At 40.7% G+C, this 17,109-nt stretch overlaps 1 protein-coding gene and 1 pseudogene across 5 annotated transcripts in view; one reads left to right on the top strand and one right to left on the bottom strand.

Annotated features, from left to right (window-relative positions):
* Positions 1-11,250, bottom strand: part of ACSS3 (acyl-CoA synthetase short chain family member 3) — a 140,667-nt gene extending 129,417 nt beyond the window's left edge. For 2 of the 4 annotated variants that reach the window (XR_006790593.3, XM_045872901.3), the window contains exon 1: positions 10,825-11,247. Coding sequence is in view for 3 of the 4 variants with exons in the window: in XM_045872901.3 (XP_045728857.1) it covers positions 10,825-11,138 (314 nt within the window). In the remaining variant the exon portion in view is untranslated. Of the gene's footprint in view, positions 1-10,824 lie in introns of all 4 variants that reach the window. The other 2 variants (XM_045872902.3, XM_054506900.2) reach the window with 2 other exon arrangements.
* LOC123843464 (importin subunit alpha-1-like) lies at positions 3,555-5,160 on the top strand (annotated as a pseudogene). The gene has a single exon (XR_006790594.2). The product of XR_006790594.2 is annotated as an importin subunit alpha-1-like (transcript).
* Positions 11,251-17,109: the final 5,859 nt, after the last annotated feature.

Consider the following 17,109-nt stretch of genomic DNA (forward strand, 5'->3'; position numbering starts at 1 on the left):
TGCGGGGGGAAGGAGGGTACGAGGGGCAGAGGGAGAGGGAGAGAGAGAATCTTAAGCAGGCTCCATGCCCAGCGCAGAGCCTGATGTGCGGCTTGATCTCAGGACCCTGAGATCATGACCTGTGCTGAAATCAAGAGTCTGGCGTTTAACTGACTGAGCCACCCCGGTGCCCCCCGTAATATAGTATTTAGATGGAGTATAGAAGCTAATTTCAGACTGCCTGGGTTCAAAAATCCTAGATCTGCTACTTACTAGTTTTATAAGTTTAGGCAAGTTTCTTAAACTGTCCATATCTCCATTTCCACACCCATTTAATCAGAATAAAAATTGACCCTATCTCACAGGGTAGTTATAAATATTAAATAAATTATAGCACTCAGTATTGTACCTGGCTCATAGCATGGACACAAAAAAGCCTCGCTGTTTTTACTATATGCTGGACACCATGTATACCAGCACACAATTCATTCCAACAATCCTATAAAGTTGTTATTATTGCCCTCTCAATCAGTAAGGATAGGCTGGATTATACTACAGTAACAATCGCAAACTCTGTGACTTGCAAAAATAAATGTTTATATCTTACTCATGCAACTTCACTGTGGGTTCAGGTGGACTCCCCAGATCTGTTATCAATGCGTTTCTATTGCATTGACAGATGCAGAGGACTTCTATTCCACGTGTGCCTCATGAGGGCCGCAGCAGACCAGAGGATTAGGATGGAAGCTCTTGCAAATAAAGGCTTCACCCTGAAGCGACACACCCTCCTCCTCTCACTGCATTAGCCAAAGCTAGCCACATTCCTCTGCGTATATGGGGACATCGGATCCTTTTGTGTGCCTGACATAGAGGAGAACAGATACTGCTGAACAATAATACCCATCGCAGACCAATTTTATAAATTCCGCCATTTTACAATTATTTGGGGGAAAGCACTGTTCAAAGAGTGGAGCCAGAATTTTAACCTAGGAATCAATTTGTTTTCTCCATTAATAATGATCCTCGACTTTCTATTCTACCCACCAAAATGAGATATCTAACAAACTCCCCTTGGTAACTGGCAAACTTCATCGGGCTTTGATTAAGGAGGGGCGTTGGGAGGAAGGCAAAGTCAGGGCATTTGTGGTTTAGAAAAGCACTTAACTCTCAATGAGAATCAATAAAACTCTATGAAAATAAGAACTGTGGAGAGAAAGAAAGATTAGTATAAAAGTACACTTTTCTAAGCTCCAATGCTTTTGCTTAGTTATTTAGCAGTCAATAACACTGATCCTATGTCCCTTTGAGTACTATCTATCTTACTAATTTTTTTTCCAACATCTATATTGGTCATGTCTACCGTAGATACTGAGCATTCGTTCTTTTTTTTAATCTTCCCAAAGTTATTTTACTTAACTGATACATCCACTTAGGAGAGATGTCCTGAAAGATTATACTTGGGAAATGTTTTTATTCTAGTATCAAAACCTAAGGAGAAGGTATTCTTATTGTCTAAAGTTAGCTCTTAACTCCAAGACCTACAGAATTTAATTGCTTTTCTCCTACTTAGAAACATTTATATTTTAAATCCGTAAAATTCACTATTAACCTAAAAGTCATAAATTAAATTCTACCCCTAACTTACAATTTGAAAGTTTTTATTTATTTATTTATTTTAGCTATTCTAGGACTTTCAACTGGACTACTTCAAACTCAAAATCCTTTTTTAAAAAAGATTTTATTTATTTATTTGACAGAGAGAGAGTGAGCAAGAGAGAGAGAGCATGGGTGGGGTTGGGGGGAGGTGCAGAAGGAAAAGCAGAAGTAGGCTCCCCCCTTGGCAGGGATCCGGGGACTTCAGGATCATGACCTGAGCCCAAGGCAGACACTTAAACGACTGAGCCACCCAGGCGTCCCGAAACTCACAATTCTTGAACTTCGACTTTCCTAGATATCATAAGAATAGTACTCCTCCTTTCTATGCACTGTCCTTTACCACATTTGGCCATAATTCCAGCAAAAGCAAATATAATTAATCTCTTTTATAGTAAGTTCTCTATCTCCATGGTTTAGATAAAGGATTTTAGTTCCACATTCAGATGTGCTTCTAAAATTGTAATTTAAAGAAGTTATTAGATTCATATATTGTCACAAAGATTCATCAGCCTCCTACATATTTCTCTTGCAAATGTCACACCACCATGGAAAGCAAGGAGTTGCTGCTTGCTGCTCATGAAAGTAGAATTCTTTAAAAAAAAAAAAAAAAAAAGGCAGTAGCAGCAGAAGCAGTAACTTCAAACACTGGATTTTTTTTTTCTCACTTTAATAGTATATGGCACGAACAAAGGAAAAGTAAGCCACTTTCCAGGAGGTGCTAAGAGTTTGGATTTTCCCATGCACCTGGTAGTTGATCCGGTCACAGCTGATTGAATTTCCATTGTTCATTGATTGCGCCATTTGTCAGGCAATCCATCCTTGCTTACGTAATTGCAGCATTCCTGTAGTTCACTCTGTTCTGTCCTGGAGGTTCAGCAGCATGACGGACTGAGAAAATTAGATATGGCATAGCATCAAGCTGCTGACCTTCAGAATATAAAATAAGGCCCATCTTTTAAAATTGGTCTTTCTCCATGAGGTTATTCTGCGGGACTGTATTTCTAACAGGCCATTTTTCATGCTGACCATGTACCTTCTTAAAATATTTTCTGTATTTACAGAAAAATGATAATTTAAATTTATATATGCCTGTACTGTGCAGAATATTATGAATAAATTCATTTCATTTAGAGTTTGTCAAAAGGGGGCAAATTTTTCATCTTTAGGTAAACGTCTACCTTCAAACCAGAATTAAATATCATTTTAATAAAATCTGATAAATATGAAGGAAAATTCACAGAATCTTAATAAGTTAAAAAAAAAAAAAGACTAAATTTCCCAAATAGTTTAATGTGGCTGACCAATGGATTGCCAAAATACCAAAATTCAATAGGGAAATTAAATTACTTTCCGGTTGCATAAAATCCACATTATATTTTCCTTATTTGTTTTCCTTGGAAACAAAGTCAAACTCACAGAAAAGTTGCAAATAAATAACTTTTTCCCCCCTCTGAGCCACTTATTTACAAATGCCGAATAACCTGAGAATAATTTAGTAAATCAACAATTAATTATTTCATCCCTTTTCAACTCGCAATCAAATGTGTAACTAGCAATCAAATGTGTAACTATCTAGAGAAATAGAATTGCTACAGTATATAACAAGAACACACAGATTGGCTGAGTAGCTCTTTATTTCATTGTTTAGACTTTTCCATGGAGTTTCTTCCAGGAACTTCTAGTATCTAAACAAAAAAAGATAAGAAACCACACAAAGTTCAACTTGCAAAAACAGGGAGACCTGCTGATGAGGAACAGGTTTCAAAATAAGCAAAATTCCGGAAATTTAAATCGTGCCGGCCGGCTGCACGAGCCACACTGTCTTTGGGGTGATCCGTGGTGGACGTTTTGAGGGCATCTGACCCGCAGCCTGAGCTCCCTGGACCACCTCCTGTGGAAGCCTGAGCTGGCTGTGTAGCTTTCTCCCTTTGTCTCATACCCATGTCCACCAACGAGAATGCTAATTCACCAGCTGCTCGCCTTAACAGATTCAAGAACAAGGGGAAAGACAGTACAGAAATGAGGCGGCGCCGAATAGAAGTTAATGTGGAGCTGAGGAAAGCTAAGGATGACCAGATGCTGAAAAGGAGAAATGTAAGCTCATTTCCTGATGATGTTAACCTCTCCCCTACAGGAAAACCGCAACAACCAGGGCACTGTAAGTTGGTCTGTTGATGACTTTGTCAAAGACATAAATAGCAACAATTTGGAAAGCCAGCTCCAGGCTACTCAAGCTGCTAGGAAACTGCTTTCTAGGGAAAAACAGCCCCCCATCGACAACATAATCCGGGCTGGTTTGATTCCAAAATTTGTGTCCTTCTTGGGCAGAACTGATTATAGTCCCATTCAGTTTGAATCTGCTTGGGCTCTCACTAACATTGCTTCTGGGACATCAGAACAGACCAAGGCTGTGGTAGATGGAGGTGCTATCCCAGCATTCATTTCTCTGTTGGCATCTTCCCATGCCCACATCAGTGAACAAGCTGTATGGGCTCTAGGAAACACTGCAGGTGATGATGGTTCAGTTTTTCGAGACTTGGTTATCAAGTATGGTGCAGTTGACCCACTATTGGCTCTCCTTGCAGTTCCTGATATGTCATCTTTAGCATGTGGTTACTTACGTAACCTTACTTGGACACTTTCAAACCTTTGTCGCAACAAGAATCCTGCACCCCCATTAGATGCTGTTGAGCAGATTCTTCCTACCTTAGTCCGTCTCTTGCATCACGATGATCCAGAAGTATTGGCAGATACCTGCTGGGCCATTTCCTACCTTACTGATGGTCCAAATGAACGGATTGAAATGGATGTGAAAACAGGAGTTGTGCCCCAGCTTGTGAAGCTTCTAGGAGCTACTGAATTGCCCATTGTGACTCCTGCGCTAAGAGCCATAGGAAATATTGTCACTGGGACAGATGAACAGACTCAGGTTGTAATAGATGCAGGAGCACTTGCTGTTTTTCCCAGCCTCCTAATGAACCCCAAAACTAATATTCAGAAGGAAGCTACGTGGACAATGTCAAACATCACAGCTGGTCGCCAGGACCAGATACAGCAAGTTGTGAATCAGTCCTATTCCTCATTGGTGCTCTGTCTAAGGCAGACTTTAAGACACAAAAGGAAGCTGTCTGGACTGTGACCAACTATACAAGTGGTGGGACAGTTGAACAGATTGTATACCTCGTTCATTGTGGCATAATAGAACCATTGATGAACCTCTTACCTACAAAAGATACCAAAATTATTCTGGTTATTCTGGATACCATTTCAAACATCTTTCAGGCTGCTGAGAAACTAGGTGAAACTGAGAAACTTAGTATAATGATTGAAGAATGTGGAGGTTTGGACAAAATCGAAGCTCTACAAAACCATGAAAATGAGTCTGTGTACAAAGCTACATTAAACTTGATTGAGAAATATTTCTCTGTAGAGGAAGAGGAAGATCAGAATGTTGTGCCAGAAACTACCTCTGAAGGCTATACATTCCAAGTTCAGGATGGTACTCCCGGGACCTTTACCTTTTAGGTTGTACAGCTGAGGCAGAAAGTTGTTTGTTGTGTACTCTGTTTGGTAGAAGTCTGTCTTACTGTTTCTCTACTAAGAACTATTTTTAAATGTGTTTTGTTATTGTAGCACTTTTTACAACAAAACTCTACTTGACCAGTTCCAAACTATACAACCTGAATGAAGCTCCTCCTCTCAGTGGGTTTCTTATTTCTATGTGGAATCTCCTCTCTTGCAGTGTCCTGTAAATAAAGATTAAATTCCACTCTTTTCTTTAAAAAAAAAAAAAATCAAAATTCCCTTCATTCCTATGTCACAGATTTCTTCACTTCTGCCTTTAACCACTAAAAGGGGAGGAAGGAAAAGTAAAGAGAGGAAGGAAAGTATTTCATAGCTCAGGTGCATGTACATACTGTCATTACGTCTCCCCTTCCTGTCTCTAAGCCCTCCATGGAATGTTTACCTACCATCAGCTCACTCCTTAATGGCTGCTTTGGCCGTGGCCTCCGTCTCTCCACTGACATCACATTATGAAAAGTCACTGAGGATTTCTGAATCAAAACTGCTCTTTCAATCCCCCAGAGCCTTAAAACATCTCCAGAGCCTTTGACCTCTACTGACGTTCCTACTTTTATCTCTTCCCTTCTTCATACTCCATGACACTGAAATATCCTGCTCTTCCTTCTCCTACTTCTTTAAGCTAGTCTATCCACTCTTACATGGTATTTTTTTTCCTACTTGTCTTCAAAGTTTAGTTCTTAGTATGGTGCTCTTCCTCTCTCTCTCCCTCCACCCCCCCATCCCCATTCAACATTCACCAGGCTTTAACTCTACATCTTTTCAACTTAGAGTCAAGTCTATACTTGTACATCAAGCCCCTTCCAGGTTTCAGCCCCATTAAGTTTCATTTCACAATCAATTCCTCAACTTGGATATCTGACTCACTTTCCTGCAGTTGCCATAACTCCCTTCCTTCCCTGAACCCCACTTCCAGGCAGTCACGATGTCTCATTTAGCTTGGGATAGCAGCTACTCAGTTCCAGCCAAGTGTTGCCCATAGCTGCTGGATATTCCGCTTTTTTGTCAAAAGAAGACCAAAAATTGAATTGATAGTGGAAATGTAGATTTCAGGTGAAATCTTCCAATGTTTAAATACTGAGAACTACTTAAAAAAAACTCAGCATCTGGTTCAAACAAAACCTACCTACAGGCTTAGAGTCAGATTGTGACTTGTAGCCTAAGAAGTGAAGGCAAATCCTTTTGCTTTCTATTCCAAGATTTCTGAAACCAGTCTGAAACTACCTTCTGAATTTGAGTCATAGTGTCACACCCCACTTTTCTTGTCTAATCTCTACTCATTGGGATCTCAGTATAAACATCACTTCCTCAAGACTCCTTCCATGATCCTTCTAGAGAAGACTATGTTACATCCACCACTAACCATTGTATTTCATAGTATCTAATGCAATTCTAAATAAATAGCTTTGTGATAATTTTTTTAATGTATGTCTCCCTTGCTGCTATGTGGTAAGCTCCTTCACTATCTCTTCCATCATTTTCTCTGTAGTATCCACACAGTAAGTGAATGATTGATGTCTTTAACTCTTATAGACCATTTGAAGACTTAGAGGAATTAAATAACCTTTATGTCATAGCTAGTAAGGAACTGAGATCTTGCATGTTGAAAAACCTACACACTTTCCATTATAGAAATGTTAACCAAGGTGGCGCCTGGGTGGCTCAGTCGTTAAGCGTCTGCCTTCAGCTCAGGTCATGATCCCAGGGTCCTGGGATTGAGCCCCGCATCGGGCTCCCTGCTCCGCAGGAGGCCTGCTTCTCCCTCTGCTGCTCCCCTTGCTTGTGTTCCCTCTCTCTCTGTCAAATAAATAAATAAAATCTTAAAAAAAAAAAAAAAGAAATGTTAACCAAGCTGAAATCATTTTCTAATAATCCGCATTTAGTTGGAGTCTTTCCTTTTCAGCTTACGGTCGCTGTTGATATATATGAAATTCTAAATCAAATAATATATAAGAGTCTTATTATGAAATGTTGTTTAAATAAAAATAAGCAAAAAATGGTTTGCATTGCTTCCACAGAAAGGAACAAACCGATGACCTAGACAGAAGAGTAAACCACAATGAGTAATGCAAAAGTGGACTGCCTAATCTTTACTTCAGAGGGTGGCAGCTGAATTTCAGTTTCAGGCTAGGCAGCAGGATGTCTAATTCATGAGGAAAAAATAACCCAACCATCCATTTTGTTGTTCCAGGATTAGAGAAATTACTCGGAATTCTAACTGCTTCACCCTTGACTGCAGTTTTCCACTGAGGTCTCTAAAATAGAGACTTTAGTACCCCAAAAGCCAGGTGTCAACAATGTGAATTAACCACCAAACTGTGAGAAAAGGTGGATCTTCACAACTTCCTAGAGCACCTACATGTAATTGGGATTTATTTTTCAAAGCTCTCAGAGATTACAGTACCAGAAATGTATTTTACAGGGCTATTCACTTCAGTGGAAAATCCCTTCAGTTTATCACCCTTAAAGATTTCTATTCCATGTTCATACTCCTGTATCTGTAAGCTACTCTTGGATAGTTAGTTTATGCCACTGTGAAAGCTCATATGCATTAATATTTATGTGTTGGAACTTTTGATAGGCCTACAGATGCTGAGGGGAGTTTCCTTTCATGAAGACAGACAAGATTATAATGAAGATGGAGAAGTCAAAGGGCACCAGAGATCTTGACTCCATGTAAGTCAGCTCCATCTAGGAGAAGAAAGCTACAGCAACCCCTCCTCAGTTTACTTAAAGATTTGGATGCCCACATCTCCATTAGCCAGATCCCAGCTACACAGAAAATAAGCAAGTCTCTTCCACATCAAATTTTGCTCATATCCCCTTACTACCTCCCAAAGACATATAGAAGCAAAAATCATCACATCTATGTATTCTGTTACTTTACTAGTATTTTTTAAACTCGTATGTCAGCTCTGCCCTAGATCCTAGGGATATAAAGACAAAACAAGAGAAAGACATTCATCCTGCCCTTGAATTTAGCTTCATAAAAAATTGTTAATCCATGAGGAGTATCTTCAAATATGTGTCTAACACAGTAATGGAGTCTATTTGAAATTGAAAATGCTTATTGATGAAGTTTAAGGTTAGATATATGGTCTCCTACCTCTAGTTCCCTGTCCAACTCTGCTCTGCCAACCAAATGCTTAGTAAGATCAAATCACACTGCTGAAATAAATACAGACTCAAAGACTTATCTTTATTCACCTTGATCTTTTGGGCTGCTATAAAACAGGTATGGCCATGTGATTCCAAGAGTACAAAGATGAAGACTTCAGATATAGTAGTATCAAATGTCAGTGATTTAAAATGTATTGAATTTTCCAAAATACAAAGACCCTTTGGCAAAAATTTCATTAAAAACATTTAATGCACACAATTTTAGAAAATTTAGGCAAACAATTAGAGATTAAGAAGAAAAAACAAGTTAGAAAGAAAATCTCCAGGTCAAGAACGCATGGGTGGCTCAGACGGTTAAGCGGCTGCCTTCGGCTGAAGTCATGATCTCAGGGTCCTGGGATCCAGTCCTGCATGAGCTCCCTGCTCATCAGGGGAGTCTGCTTCTCCCTCTCCCTCTGCTCTTCCCCACCTCTTGTGCTGTCTCTCTCTCTCTCAAAGAAATGAATAAAATCTTAAAAAAAAAAAAAAAATCTCCAGGTCTAAAATACCTATTTGATGGACCTTTGACTTCCACATTCTCTGCACTCACTTGGGCCCCTGCCAACCCCAACCAACCCTCTAGAAACCTGTGCTTTCCCTTCCATTGTCACTGCCACTGCCTTATATCTGGCCCTCGTTGTTTTTTTCTTAGAATATCCCCATGACTTTTTTTTTTTTTCATGACTTCTTAATTAACTTCTCTGCACATGGTTTTAAGGAGGGGGTCACATAAATCACTTTCAATACCATACTTTATGACAGATATGTAGACACAGAACTTTGAGAACACACTCTTAGGAAAGACCATAATCTTTGTTCTGATCTAAGAAACACAAGGAGGGTTTCCTGTTCCTGACATAACTGTGGTGTAAGAGTGGAAAGACAGCTAGCTACTCTTCCTCCAACATTTATAAAGTCTATTTCATCCAAGACATGGTCTTAATTCTTTACCCATTTAATCCTCATACTATTTCCACATTTATATATGAGAACACTGAAGCAGAGAGATTAAGTAACTCGGCTGTGAACACACAGCCAGTACCTGGAAGACCCAGAACTCAAACTCAGTATTCTGGCTCCACAGACCATGCTCTTAGTCATCATGACTCATTGGCATATGTGTGTGTGTGTGTGTGCGCTTATATGTCTATGTGTACTGTGTATGTCTACATATATATACTATATATACACACATATAAATATATATGTATATATATAGACTTAGACATATAAATACACATAGTGCTTGGATCACTGTCAGGCATATCAAAGAGGGTTAGTCAAACTCTACTGAAAAAATTAAACCAGAAGAGAAAAGGTGCTCAGATTCTAAAGGGAAAACTATGTAAACTGTTCCAAACAACGAAGAGAGGGCATGACAACAATACGGAACAGGCTCTGGTTGGCTTGCCTTTCTCCACTTCAACAAGGAGACATTTATCAAATGCAAACCTGACTGTGTCATTGCCCCGTTTCAATGCTGGGAATTTGGAAACTTGGGGAACCTCACTGCGGTGTTGCTCAGACTTTTACAGGAAACATCTCTCCCTAATGGCTGGCAGATGAGAGCAACCACATTCTTACTAGGCACCTAGCTGAATGGGCAGCCACAACTGAGTTTTCACAGACCGTGCGCCTCACCCTTACTATTCTGACAAGTCTGGCATTTATTCTACAATGTATCTGTTTTGTTGTAATGTAAAAATAGTGTTTATAGCTACTTAAAATTGCAACTCTAGACAAAAAAAAATGTACTCCTACCATGATTTCTAGCAGCACCTGGCCTATATGTGCATAATTTTGGAGTACCTCATATTGTACCTTCATACAGACAACAGGGCTATGGATCTAATCCAAGCTGGTTCACCAGCCCCTTCTCTCACCTCTCCAGCCAACACAATTATTTGCAACCATAGTAACAGTCAAATTTCAGCCTGTTTTCCAATCCCTGGTCTTTAATAATTAGATCCTTGTCCATCTTGCGGAAGATAATACCCATCCTCCCCAACCCTACTTAGGTGTGATTTTACTGAAGTCTTTCCTCAATTCTCTTCCTCCCCGCAGTGTGTGGATACTTGGTAATACTTCCCTAGTTTATCACACTGTTTGCATTTGCTTCCGTGGCTGTCTCCCATACTAGACAGTGCTGTCCCTGGAGACAGACCCCTGCTTTAGTCTGTGTAACATCCCCAGTGCCAAGTACAGCTCTGCCATTCTGGTAAATCTCTGGGCCATTGGAAACTGGCCTCATAATGAGTAACCCAATCCCTCAAGAGAAGGCAGGAGAGTTGACCATAAAATTTAAATTAAACACAAATCGAAAGATCTGAGCACATCTCCAGTCTTGAGTTTCTTTCCTAATATAATGCCAGGTTCCCCATGAAAGGGCCGTTGAGCGCGGTCGCCCAAAAGTCGTGAGAGATCTGGCTTGGCGAAGGAGTCACTCACCAACTCGTGGAAGGCGGGTATCTGTTCTCCAGCGTTTTGGTCCAGGGCTTGTACCAGCTGATCTGCTCGGCCGCTTTGCCCCAGAACCGCTCGGGGTCGGCCACCGAGGCCGCGAAGTGGGTCTTGTACTCGCCGCCCCCACCTGCCGACGACAGCGCTCGGCAGCCCCGGCTCCCGAGAGCGCCCCGCGGGCCGGGGGCCACGTACGCCCTGCGGGCCGGGCCGGCTCCCCGGGCTGGAGAGGACCCGGGCAGGGACCCCCCGAGTCCCCCGGCGCCGGTGACTTTGCGACACTGCAGCCAGGACGGCTTCATCGCCGCCAGCCGGGCCCCCCTCCCCCTCGCAGGCTGTGCCGCCCGAGGTCCCAGAGTGCACTCCTCAGCGACAGCCGGGGCTCTCCCGACTTCCAGAAGGCGGCGGGCAGGGGGCGGGAGGCGGAGGCAGCTCCCGAGGGGAGCCCGGGGCCTTGGAGTTTGGAAGGCACACTAGGGCTGCCGGGAAAAGCCGACCTGGAGCGGCGGGGGGAGCCACAGGCTGGAGTGGGGGCGGGGGGGGCGGGGCAGGGGCCGGGGCCACAGCGGGAGAAATCCAGCCCCTGCGTGCGTCCCCAGCCGCGCGGCTCCCCCACGAAAAGCCCCCTGTTGCTGCAGAACGTCCTCCCTTCCCCGACACGCCAGGGGCCCTCGGGGGAGGCCGACGCACCCATCTCGCTCTCAACAGACAAGTTTTCAAACAAACAGGTTGTGCGCAGCTTCCGTGGCTCCATCTGTGCACAGCCAGCTGGTGGAGGCGCATCGCCTCTGGCCTGCGGCGGAAACCAAAACCCCTGGGCTCTGCGGCAAGGCCCCTGCAGTGTTCGTTTCCTTAGTTTGTTATTTTTAACTCAGCTCAGTCCCTGGTTATTAAAAACACCAGCGGCTCCAGGGCAAGGGCTGCTCCAGGATTTCATGACAGCTGAGAGGGTAGGAGGAGTGGAGGAAGGTTGCGCAAAATTGGGGAGTAGTGATTGACCGGCTCCTGGGGAAGACAGACCCGCGGGGTTGAGGATCCACCAGCTGCTCGGACTCCCCCCCACAGATCTAGAGGTGGAAAGCAGAACGGACTTGTTGCATTTCTTCCCCTCCAATTTGCCTCTTTGGAGTTTCTGGGGCCCTTTCCTTGATGGGGGGGGGGGGGGTTAGCCAAAAAGAGGAGCTAAGTAAAGATAAAGTGAATCAAACAAAAGAGGAAGAGGAAGCTGGGGAAAATTAAAAGACAAAGGCAGTATAAATTACTATCTGGGTTTAACATTCTAAAAGCTCCTTCACTGTTTTTTACACCCAAGTGAAATTCAGATGCAATCCTGTTTGCCTTAGCATTTGCGGTTTTAAATGTAAAGATGTGTATTCCCAAAACTGAGGTGAGAAATAGTGGAATGCCCCTGACCCGAGGAAGGATTGTAAACTTGAGAAGCTGTAAAATCAGATTACTTTGCAGGAAAAGAATAATGTGGAGATAAAGGTTAAAAAAAAAAAAAAGAAAAGAAATATAATGCAAAACAAAGAAAATTTAAATAACCACTTCGACTATTCCCTTTCAACTGAGAAACAAGGCACTAGACTTTTTCCTGACACCGGCAGCCTACTTTATTCCTTCCAACGGCTTCAGATCAAAGGATTTCCAGTAGCCAGAGACATTCACTACCTCTGGAACTCAGAGATAAAGCCATTTAACCTCCTAGCCCCCTGCTTTCCTCTGTCCAGTTGCTTAATGTTGCTTCCTGGTATTTAAGATCACTAGACTCCAAATTATCCCCTATTGTATTATAATGATGTTCACGTCAGTCATTTGTTTAACAAATATGTGAGTACCTACACTGCAAGTGAGATGTGGTTTGTTGGGGGATATTTGAAGGAGGGAAGCAGACAGTTTATTGGCACCTACTCTGTGTCTTTGTGGTGCTACCCTTTCAAATATGTTAGTTCCTGTGATTTTCAAAGAAGTACAAAGAAGTGGGAACTATAATCCCCATGTTTACAAATGGAGCTTAGAGATGGGTTAACTTGCTTGAGGTCACACAGCTACCAAGCAGAACAGGATTCAGACCTTGTTGATCCTCAGAGCTCAGCAGCCCCTATACCTTTAAATACCTGTGTGCCAGAGATACTGATCGCCGTGCTTCAAGGTAGAGCGCTCACTCAGGGTCAGTTCACTCCGCTCCCGTCCCTTACCCCAGCGTACTCTACGAATAGTACCATTTTCTCTGTGTGCCATGACTTGAATAAGGTAGGGAATCTGACTCTGAAATCCATGGTTTTTGCACCAAGCTGATCATCCTCCTATTTAGAGAGAGACAGAGAGAGTAAGAAACAAGGAAGGAAAGAAGGGAGGAAGGGAGGAAGGAAGGAAGATTGATTTTGGACTCCCAGTAAAATATGACTAATTGAATTCCCGCATCCATTCCTAGAAGCCTGCTGAAAGAGAATCAAAGAGTGACAGTGATGATGGTGGCAAAAAGCCACAAGGACAGAGAGAATAGGCGAAAAGAAACCAAAAGAGAGAATGGAAAGAAGATGGATTCATTGTTATATGACTTACAGGGTCACTTTAGGGTGGGGATGGTCCTGAATTTAACTGCTTTTGGTCGAGTAAAGGGATTTCCTCTTCAGAAACCTGGAATGTGTCAGGATTTTGAGGTCCTGGTTTCCTCTGAAGGTTCAGAATGAAGGTCAAGGGCTTCAAAACACACACATTAATTAAAAGATTGTGTGAGACAAAGTTAGATCCCTGAATTGCTGGGTGAAACCATTTTCTCGGGACTTGGCAGTACACTGTCTTATTTTAAGTAATTGTACAAAATAGATCGTTAATGTTAAGTTCCAAATCAGATGTGAGTGAAGGCACAGTCCAGCAAAGGCAAGAAATAGAGTGGACAAGTAGAACAAGGGTGACCAATGAGGCTAGAAATTTTTCTTGGGAGCTCAGTACAGAAGTGCAAAATAATGTCAAATGCAGGCCAGAGCCTGAGGGTGCACCATCGGCCTTTAAATTAAGACACTCAAAGCCACTGAGTCTCAGTTTGAATACTAGTACTGCCACTTATTAGGTAGAAATTTGGAAAATTTATTAACTCGCCTACACTGTAATATCAGTAATCTGTATTCTGAGGCTCATGATTCTTACCTCACACTATCGTTGCAAAGTTTAAATATGTATACATTGATTAGCATCAGGGCAGTAGCAAAGCAAGCTAATTTAGGACAGCAACAAAGCCTATGAACAACCAACCAAGCCTAAAGGACACCTCAAAAACCTCCAGCTTCATTGACATACCTAAAAGTTTATAATCAGAAAATTTTGAAAAAATTATTTTAATTTAAACATGCATGTACATTCTATACTGCTTCAAAAAATAAAACTGTGTTTTAAACTAATTTGGGGACAGGATAATCGCAATCTTTTCAATGTTTGCCCCTCTAAAACTCTGGCTTTTTGATACAAAATATTTATTTTCTTGTGTGCCAATAAATTGTATATATATATTTTCTCTTTTTCATTTATTTTATTTTATTTTTTCATCAAAGTAAGTGTACTCTTTAATCCCTATCCCCTACTTCCCCCATCCACCCACCGACCTCCCCTTGGTAGCCATCAGTTTATTCTCTAGAGTCTGTTTCTTGATTTGTCTCTCTCTCTCTCTTTCTCTTTGCTCATTTGTTTTGTTTCTTAAATTCCATATATGAGTGAGATCATATGGTATTTGTCTTCTCTGACTGACTTGCTTTGCTCAGCATTATTCTATCACTATCCATGTTGTTGCAAATGGAAAGGTTTCATTCCTTTTTTATGGCTGAACAATATTCCATTGTGTATATATAACATATCTTCTTTATCCATTTATCTATAGATGGACACTTGGGCTGCTTCCATAGTTTGGCTATTATAAATAATATTATAATATTATAAATTATAATAATATAAATAATGCTGCAATAATCATAGGGGTGCATATATCCCTTCAAATTAGTATTTTTGTATTCTTAGGGTAAACACCCATTAGTGTGATTACTGGATGGTAAGGTAGTTCCATTTTTAATTTTTTGAAGAAACTCCCTACTGTTTTCCACACTGGCTGTACCAATTTGCATTCCCATTAACAGTGCAATAGATTCTTTTTTCTCTACATCATCCCTAACACTTGTTTTTGTGTTTTTTATTTTAATCATTCTGACAGGTATGAGGTGAACATATCTCAACATAATAAAGGACTTATATAAAAAACCCACAGCCAACATCATACTTAATGGTGAAAAATTGAGAGCTTTCCCCCTAAGGTCAGGAACAAAGCAAGGATGTCCATTCTCATCACTTTTATTCTGTATCTATTGAAGTGACAATATGGTTTTTATCCTTTCCCTTATTGATGTGACATATCACATTGATTACTTTGCAAATATTAAACTACCTTGCATCCTGAGAATAAATCTCACACGACTGTGATGTATGATTCTTTTTAAAATATATTGTTGGATTAGGTTTGCTAATATTTTGTTGAGGATTTTTCCATCTATATTCATGAGAAATATTGGCCTGTAGTTCTCTCTCTCTCTCTCTCTCTCTTTTTTTGTGGTGTCTTATCTGGTTTTAGTATCAGGGTAATGCTGTCCTCATAGAATGAATTTGGCAATTTTCCTTCTTCTTGTATTTTTTTGGAATAGTTTAAGAAAAATGGGTATTAACTCTTCTTTAAACGTTTGGTGGAATTCACCTGTGAAGTCATCTGGTCCTGAACTTTTGTTTGTTGGGATTTTTTTTTTTTATTACTGATTCAATTTCATTGCTGGTAATTGGTCTGTTCAAAGTTTCTATTTCCTTCTGCTTTAGTTTTGGTAGGTTATATGTTCCTAGGAGTTCATTCATCTCTTCCTAGTTGTCCAAATTGTTGGCATATAGGTTTTCATGATATTCTGTTACAATTGTTTGTATTTTTGTGTGCTGGTTGTTATGTCTCCCCTTTCATTATGAATTTTGTTTATTTGCATCCTCTCTCTCTCTCCCTTTTGAGTCTTGCTAGAGGTTTACGTAATTTTGTTGATCTTTTCAAAGAACCAGTTCCTCGTTTCACTGATCTGTTCTATTGCTTTTTAAATTTCTGCATCATTTATTTCTGCTCTAATCTTTATTATTTCCTTCCTTTTACTGGGTTTGTGTTTTATTTGTTCCTTTTCTAGCTCCTTTACATGTAAGGTTAGGTTGTTTATTTGAGATTTTTCTTGCTTCTTGAGTTAGGCTTGCATTTCTATAAACTTCCTGCTTAGAGTCGCTTTTGCTGCATCCCAAAGACTTTGGACCATTATGTTTTCATTTCCATTTATTTTCAAACTGGACAGCAACATGCAAAAGAATGAAACTGGAATACGTTTTTACACCTATAAGAAATATAAATTCAAAACAGATTAAAGACTTAAATGTGAGACCTGAAACCATACAAATTATAGAATAGAACACAGGCAGTAATCTCTTTGACATCAGCCATAGCAGCTTCTTTCTAGATGGAAAGGAAAGGCAAGGAAAACAAAAGCAAAAATAAACTATTGGGGCTACATCAAAATAAAAAGTTTCTGCACAGCAAAGGAAACAATCAACAACACTAAAAGGCAACCCACAGAATGGGAGAAGATATTTGCAAATGAGAAATCTGACAAAGGATTAGTGACCAAAGTATATAAAGAGCTGATACCACTCAACACCCCCAAAACTGAATCATCCAATTTAAAAATGGACAGAAGACATGAATAGACCCTTTTCCAAAGAAGACATAAAATGGTCAACCGACACATGAAAAGATGCTCAACATTACTGATTATCAGGAAAATGTAAATCAAAACTACAATGAAATATCATCTCACACCTGTCAGAATGACTAGAATCAACACAAGAAGTGACTGGTGTTGGCAAGGATGTGGAGAAAGGGGAACCCTCTTGTAGTGTTGGTAGAAATGCAGCCACTGTGGAAAACAGTGGTTCCTCAAAAAGTAAAAAATAGAACTACTCTATGATCCAGCAATTGCACTACTAGGTATTTACCCAAAGAATACAAAACTAATCATTCAAAGAGATACATACCCCAATGTTATAGCAACATTATCTACAATAGCCAAATTATGGAAACAGCCCAAGCGTCCATCGATTGATCAATGGATAAGGAAGATGTGATAAATATATACAATGGAATATTACTCAGCCATTAAAAAGAATGAAATCTTGCCATTTGCAACTACATGGATGGAGCTAGATAGTATTACG

This window comes from Mirounga angustirostris, unplaced genomic scaffold (assembly GCF_029215605.1).
Source record: "Mirounga angustirostris isolate CCGP_5_RB_7025 unplaced genomic scaffold, mMirAng1.0.hap1 SCAF_5, whole genome shotgun sequence".
NCBI classification, from domain to species: Eukaryota; Metazoa; Chordata; class Mammalia; order Carnivora; family Phocidae; genus Mirounga; species Mirounga angustirostris.